At 42.4% G+C, this 7,893-nt stretch overlaps 1 protein-coding gene across 3 annotated transcripts in view; it reads left to right on the top strand.

The window, feature by feature from the left end:
• Window positions 1-435: 435 nt before the first annotated feature.
• Window positions 436-7,893, top strand: part of FAM134B (family with sequence similarity 134, member B) — a 40,510-nt gene continuing 33,052 nt past the window's right edge. Inside the window, exons 1-2 of one of the 3 annotated variants that reach the window (XM_011993601.1) lie at window positions 1,004-1,290; window positions 4,379-4,498. In XM_011993601.1, the coding sequence (XP_011848991.1) occupies window positions 1,256-1,290; window positions 4,379-4,498 (155 nt within the window). In that variant the 5' untranslated portion in view covers window positions 1,004-1,255. Of the gene's footprint in view, window positions 530-873; window positions 1,291-4,378; window positions 4,499-7,893 lie in introns of those variants that run through there. The other 2 variants (XM_011993603.1, XM_011993602.1) reach the window with 2 other exon arrangements.

The following is a 7,893-nucleotide window of genomic DNA, read 5'->3' as shown; positions in this document are numbered from 1 at the left end:
AACATCCCATTAGGCCCGGCTAATTTTATCTTTTGTAGAGATGGGGTCTCACTGTGTTGCCCAGGCTGGTCTTGAACTCCTGGGCTCAAACGATCCTCCTACCTCAGCTTCCCACAGTGCTGGGATTACAGGCGTGAGCCACGCACCTGGCAACACATTTGGAAAAGAATGTTGTTTCTTAATAATTAGATCTTGCTTTCTGCCATCCCTAATATTCCTCGTCAAGAAAAAAAAAATGGCTTCAACTTTTTGTCCAAAGCTTTCAGGATATATTCCTAAAGATATCTCAGTAATATTTCTTCTGGCTGTTTTGAGAGCAAGATTTGAAGGGATTTTTGTTGCACTCTTTTAAAAAAGCAAATGAGGGATAGCTCCTCTTCAGTGACAGGCCAAGCTATGAAAACATCTAGACCCACCCACCATCCTTCCTGTGCCAGTGTCAGGCTGCCCCTGAGGACAGGGAAGTCCTGGGGAGAAAGCATTTTGCCCGGATGAACACATGAACTCAACATTCGTGTGCATGCTTCCGGTGAGTTGAGAAATCCAGATGACCTGAAGAAAGATTTTCTTGGAAAACAATATCCCTCAGAACCCTATTGCATAATGGCTTTTGTTTGAAACTTTTTTGAGTAAGGGATCTTTTTGCTGAGTGGCTAGGCGTTCTCCAGACAAACCCCCCAACTCTCACAGGTACAGCCCGTTTTGCTGTCTGCTCTCCACCTCCCTCCTGTGACTCGAAGGAGGAGATTTGATAGCCTAGGGTGAAGTTTCAACCTCCTGTGGCCACACCACCCTTAGGTGGGTGCCTAGTCATGTCAGGAAAAAAAAAAAAGCTGGGGGAAGAGAAAGGGCAGGCGGGCCTAGGTGAAGTCGTCCAATGAAGGTTACTGGCTGAGCAGGGACACCTTCTCACACGACTGGAGAGAGAATGCGGGGCAGCTGGGCAGGGCTCACTTCCAGCTGCCTGTCACGGTACTGGGAGTAAGAGGTGACCTATTTATTTTTAGAAGGGGGCAGTGATAATAACCCAGCTCCTAGCTTCATTCAAGGCAGGCAGGCGCTTTGGAAGTTTGTAAACACCGACTTTCTGAGTAAGGGAGGAGCACTTTTTTTCCAAAAAGGAAAGAACGTCTCTACCGGGTTTTTTTCCTCCTGATATTCAACATTAGAGTAGAAAAGAAACTATTGTTTGGCCCCATTAGCTGCGGTTAGCAGGTGCTGCAGCCTTCGCCACTGTTATTTTTAAAGGGCAGAAATGCCTGAAGGTGAAGACTTTGGACCAGGCAAAAGGTAATTGCGATATCTACGTACTTACTTATTTTTCAGTCTGTTTCATTGACTAGTTATCTTTTTAAAAATATTATGACTAATTTAAAAAGGAGTTTAAAATGTAAAAATATTAAGAATGCAATCCTTTAATTTCAGAAAACAGAATTTTCTTTGGCACGAACTCAAGAGAGACAAATAACTTAATGTACTCTTAAAAACTTATGCCAATAAGTGCTTTTCTTGAATCAGAAAGTGATGGCCAGAAATTTTTTTAAAAAGTGTTTCCCAGCACATTATGTAGAATCTACTTGAATGTTTTCATGTTGGATTTTTAACATTAGATGATAGTTGTTGGAAATCTAAGCTGTTGAACATTTTTAAAAACCTTTTGCATTTTAAAGATTTGTTAAGCATTTCTAAAGGTTAAACACTGGACCAACATACCATTCTGATATTGTAAAACTTTAAAACCACAGTTCTTATTGTTGAAAATGTGATCACTTGGGCTTCCTTTACAGGAAGTACATTAATTGTATCACTATTTATATTAATATCTAACTCTAAGAAGGGGGAGATCAAGAGGAAGGAAAGGAAGCAGGCAACTAATTCCTGCTCATATGAGCATAACTGTGCCTAGAGTGAAAAAGTCTGCATTTTAGCCCCATTGCTGTGAACAACTTTTGTATGAGTCAGTTAGATGCCTTCGTTGGAATTCTAATTGGGGCCATTGAAATTCAGATATGAAGTAGACAGAAAATTGTTAAACAAGAAAAGGAGTGGGACAATTTTCTTGCCCAAGAAAGTGGAAACTGGTAGCTCTCTAGGAACAAGGGCACCAAAATACATTTTTGTCTTGTATTAAAGACAAGCATCCTCTTTCAGCCATGGGTATATGGGGCATGTTTGTGTGTGTGGTAATTATAATCAGTTGTAATAGAGTCTGTAAAAGCTACTTTTCTCTAGTTTTTCTGGTTTCTATTTTCTTACAAATTCCTTCCTAGTACATTAACATTATGTTGACATTTAATTGAACAATGAAACAACTTTCGACATAAAATGACACAGTAAATCAAGTACTTGAAGATGACATTTATAGAAATGCTTAGAGTGGGATATGGGTTAACTAGCTGGTTAAGAAAACATTTCCAGAGAAGTGTAAATGTCAGGTTCAGTTTCCAGATGATGGGTTGATTTACTTGTATGTATCCCCTTCATGACATTTTAACATTTCTGGCAGCAGGACTTTTATTTTCCTCTTGGCACCTAGGCACTCCCACCCGCTCTCTGCATAGAATTTTGCACAGAATAGGCATTTTGAATACATACTTGTAGAATGAAATGTATTGATAAGCTATTTGATATGTGCAGTACATATTTCTGGGGCCTACTCATTTTAGAGGTTGAAAGAAGGGAGAGATTTGGCAGAAATGTGATTAGGGTTGCTTTAATATAATGCGATATTTTCACGATTAAGTAGTAATTATTGATAAATATTTTGAACCAACATTTTGTGATATATACTAAACAAACATAAGAAATTTTTCTAAGAATGCTGGTTAACAGCGGTAAACAGATAAGAGTATATAGATATTATATAACTATACACACATAACTATATATTATACACACATATAATGATTATTATTACCAAGGATTAGTAATGTATTGGATTGAAAATGGGAGACAACTCCTCCATTGAGGTAGCATATTCCTGTGCCACCTCCCCTGCTACTTGTAGTTTTAATTTTGATAACTTTAAGCTTTTACCTATTGGTGGTTTTCTATACAATATACTTTATCTTCATACATTTGTTTTTTCCTCTATCTGTGCAGAAAGAAGGGGCAACCCATACAGGGGGAATGTTTAGAGCTAGGCTAGAAATAAAAGATTACAACTGGCCAGGTGCTGTGGCTCACACCTGTAATCCTAGCACTTTGGAAGGCCAAGGCAGGAGGATCCCTTGGGTCCAAGAGTTTGAGACCAGTCCGGGCAACATAGGGAGACTCTGTCTGTACAAAAAAATACAAAAAATTAGCCAGGTGTGTGCACCAGGGGGGTTGAGGTGGATCACCTGAGCCCAGGAAGTGGAGATTGCAGTGAGCCATGATCAGACCACTGTACTCCAACCTGGGTGACAGAGTAAGACCCTGTCTCAAAAAAAAAATAAATAAATAAATAAAAAGATTGCAGTGGAAAAGGAATTTGACTTTTGCTACCTTTGAGATGAAATGCCTTTGGACAAGTCTTTTGGTGCCTTGTCTAAAAGAGAAATAACTGTTGGAAGTTGTTTATCTGCGGACAAAGTGCATTCTTAGAGCTTGATTGCAGCAGGTTCTAGTTGAGTCTCACACTGAGGCTTCTTCATGTGACTTTAGTCCCATTTTGGCACTTGATGTCCTAGATTGCTCTGGAACCATCAGTGAGCTAAATCTCAGTTTGGTTTTTGAAAAATCAGTGGAAGCCAAATGCTCAGCAGCTTCTTAAGTGTATCCGGTGTAGGGCAAACTGCTGTGTGTGACCTGGTCTCATGGCCCCGAGGCACCATTCGATATTCACCAAATGGACTTGGTGAAGCAACGGCCTGAGAGGGGGCAGGTCCAGGAGAGACCCCCCGCTCCTTGTGGTTTATCTTTTGTCAGCAATATGTGGTCTTAGTAGGAGCCTCTGGAGACTCCATGCCCTTTTCCAAGGTCAAGAGACGAGGGGAGAGGGTGAACCTGAGTGCCACTCTGAAGCAGGCGAGGAAGGCAGAAGCCCAAACAGGGAGCCTCAGGGGCCAGAGAAGAAGGAAAGAATAATGGGGGCAGCGACTAGGGCAGCAGACAAAGTCAAGAAATAGGAAGAAACATGTACCCTGGCCAGAGGCCTGGCTCTGCAATGGTTCCTTGGCCCCACCTTGGAGCCAGGGCCTGGGAGGGCCTCTGACGCCTTCAGCAAGCAGCCTGGGCTGAGGGGTATGGAAAGGGGGATGGTCCCTGTTCCAGCTGTCCTGAAGGGAGGGGGACTCTAGGCACCAAGATGGAGCTCTTCATGCATCTTCTTGTGGAAGCGCTTTCCGGATGACTTCCCGAATAATTGTGTTCACACGTTCATTGCTTCAGTTGGTAGGGCTTCATGGTGCTCCCAATGTCAGCCAGCTGCAGTGCCAGGAGCTAGGGTGACGTCAGGCCCCTGCTGTCATGGAGCACACAGCCCAGGTGTGGAGACAGACCCCAAGGTGAAAAATAAGTAAGCAAGAGTATTTCAGATAATAGGGGCTGAGGAAATGAAAACTTAAAATGGTCATGTGGGAGAGTACCTGGCGTGCAGGCTGGGGGAGGGGATTAACAGCAGAATGTCACCTGCTAATCCAGGCCCCTGTGAAACATCCTACTGGACTTGTCGTACAGTAAGGACTGAAAAGTTTGTCTGCAAAGGCCACTGAGTCCACACAACTGGAACTTAGTAATAGCAGTTTTGGCTCCTCACAGGCCTCCTGTGACTGCTGGAGCGGTAGGGTTGCCATACATGTGTGTTCTGGGTACATGAAGGTTATTGTGTTGAAGACCACCAAAGCACTTTTAAAGCCAAAACGTCATTCATAATTACACTGAATTTTATTCTTGGAAGTTTAAAAGAAATTGACTTAAATATATTCTGTAATCCAGATGTTTTAAGAATTCAGATTAGCCAGATTTTAGGCTTAATTTTACATCGACAAAGCCTATCATTGATAATACCATTTCTTTAAAAAATCGGGTGAGGAGGAGAAAAGCCTGGCGCAGGAGCCTGACCAGGGTGCAGTTGGGATTCTTATGAGCCAGCGTATTTCATCTTTTGTGTGTTTACAAAGGTCATATGTGGCCTTTGGTTTTGAAACAGGTACAGAGAGGTGAAGTAAACAAAGTTCACACAGCTGTGAAGTGAGGACGTTGTGATTTGAAGGCAAGTGGTTGATTCCTGAGGAGCCTGTGCAGTTAGACACATCTATAGCTGTTACGTGGTTGCAATGCCCTAGATGTGTTTAGCACTTAGAAAGAAGGGCAGTGTGGGCACAGAAAGGTCAGTAGGGTTGGCACACAAGGAGAAAGGAGAGAGTGGCTGAAGTGGGAGAGGTATATAAGAGTCCTTCACTGGGCCGTGCAGGCAGCGGTGTGATGGTGAATGTCATGGACTCTGCTCTCTGTGGTAGAGAATGCCTGATTTTTAGCATTTGCTGATTCCTGTCATGTAAATACTCCCACTGCGGTTGATTTCACATCACCACGTGAGGTCACTAAAAGTGGAGCTGGAACTATTCACAATAGCAAAGACATGGAATCAACCCAAATGCCCATCCACAATAGACTGGATAAAGAAAATGTGGTACATATACACCATGGAATACTATATAGCCATAAAAAGGAATAAGATTGTGTCCTTTGCAGGGACATGGATGGAGCTGGAAGCCATTATCCTCAGCAAACTAATGCAGGAACACAAAATTAAACACCACGTGTTCTCACTTGTAAGTGGGAACTGAACAGTGAGAACACGTGGATGCAGGGAGGGGAACAACACACACTGGGGCCTCTTGGGGGATGGGTTGGGGGGAGGGAGAGCATTAGGAAAAATAGCTAATGCATACTGGGCTTAATTCTAGGTGATGGGTTGATAGGTGCAGCAAACCACCATGGCACACATTTACCTATGTAACAGACCTGCACATCCTGTACATGTACCTCAGAACTTAAAATAAAAATTAAAATAAAAAAACAGTAGAGCTGGAAAGAGAATCAAAATATTGGCCCTCATGAGCCTGCGGAGGTCAGTCCCAATACACCACTGATTGTGGGCCAACACAAGAGTGAGCATTTAATTCTAATTGTGCTGTGGCACCTTCATTTACATATCCCTAAGGTATAATAGACATTCAGCAAAAGTTTGTAGAAGGAATGATTTAGTTTTCTTTTTGTATTTTTTTTTTTTTTTTTTGAGACGGAGTCTCGCTCTGTCACCCAGTCTGGAGTGCAGTGGTGCGATCTTGACTTACTGCAACCTCCGCCTCCCGGATTCAAGCAATTCTCTGCCTCAGCCTCCCGAGGAGCTGGTATTACAGGTGCCCACCACCACGCCCAGCTAATTTTTTTGTACTTTTAGTAGAGATGGGGGTTTCACCATCTTGGCCAGGCTGGTCTTGAACTCCTGACCTCGTGATCCACCCACCTCAGGCTCCCAAAGTGCTAGGATTACAGATGTGAGCCACCGCACCTGGACTATGAAATTATTTATTTTTCTTCCACTCTTCTATGATAGTCATGGAAAATGTCTCTTAGATATGGGAAATGTGTACCACTTTTGAAATTTCTATTTGTCCCAGCTGGGCTAATATTTAAAATTGATTAAGAACATGTAGAACAATGCAATCTTTTTGATGCAAGAGAGTTTGTTGAGTTTGTTTTGCGTGAGATATCCGAATCACCAGTTAATAAGTAGTGTGCTTCCTAAACCCTTGCAGTGCCCCAGTGAGTTTCCTGTAATCACACCCCTGTGAAAGCTGATTTCTGTTTTCTAAACACAGAGTGACTAATTCTTTTCTGCTGTTCGTAAAATGTGATGAAGGTTTCTCTGGTTTACCATACCCAAGGAGGGCTGCAGCTGCTATGGGTGGCCATGGGGAGGGTCTGTCCCTGGTGACTGACAGGACAAAAGCCTAATTGTGTGGGCTTCCCTTTATTCCCCGCCTCTTGTCTCTTTATGACAAATCTGTGTCTAAATACATTAGAGCATCTTGCTGCTTCTCCACAGTGGGCTAATCTGGGTCCTGCAGAAACTATGTGGACATGAAGTCTTGTCTGAGAGCAAGCCTGATACACTACTATTTGTATATTTAAAAAACAATGTCTCTTTAAACAATTTTCCCACTAAAGGATGTTATAGCTGTTCATTTGGGAAGATAAAAATAGTATTGGGAAAAAAATATAATGGCAAAGAGATCAACTGTAATCTTAATGCCCGAAAAAATACTGTTATACTGTCTTCTGGTTCTTACTGAATATATTTTCTTGGCAAAGTTATAATAAGTATCTCATATGTACAATTTTGTCTGCTGCTTTTTTTCTCTCACCAGCATGTCTCAGTGGCATCTAGCCATATTGGAAGCATTTTTAAATGCCTGCAAAAATATCCTATCCTTTGGATTAACCCACCTTTATTATTGCCTGTTTCTTACGGCCTGGGCCCAGAAGCTGGGACAGCATCATTCCCACCATATTCAATTGGTCAGGCAGCCCAAGAGCCCTGATTAGAGGGGAAGGGACATAGAGCTCACTTTTCCCTTGGGAAGAATGCCAAAGAAATTGGGCTTTAATTTACAACTAACTGAAAGAGAAAAAAATGCTTACTTAATATTTATGACTATGAAATTTTATCATTTGTTAGTGGAAAGGATATCTCTGGTAGTACTTGCCATCTGGTGCTCTCTGTGCTCTTAAAAAAATGCGGGCCAGGCTGGGCGCGGTGGCTCACGCCTGTAATCCCAGCATTTTGGGAGGCTGAGGCAGGTGGATCATTTGAGGTCATGAGTTCGAAACCAGCCTGACCAACATGGTGAAACCTTGTCTCTACTAAAAATACAAAAAATTTAGCCAGGCATGGTGGCACAT

This window comes from Mandrillus leucophaeus, unplaced genomic scaffold (genome assembly GCF_000951045.1).
Source record: "Mandrillus leucophaeus isolate KB7577 unplaced genomic scaffold, Mleu.le_1.0 Scaffold430, whole genome shotgun sequence".
NCBI lineage: Eukaryota > Metazoa > Chordata > Mammalia > Primates > Cercopithecidae > Mandrillus > Mandrillus leucophaeus.
This window is presented reverse-complemented; position numbering and strand designations above follow the sequence as displayed.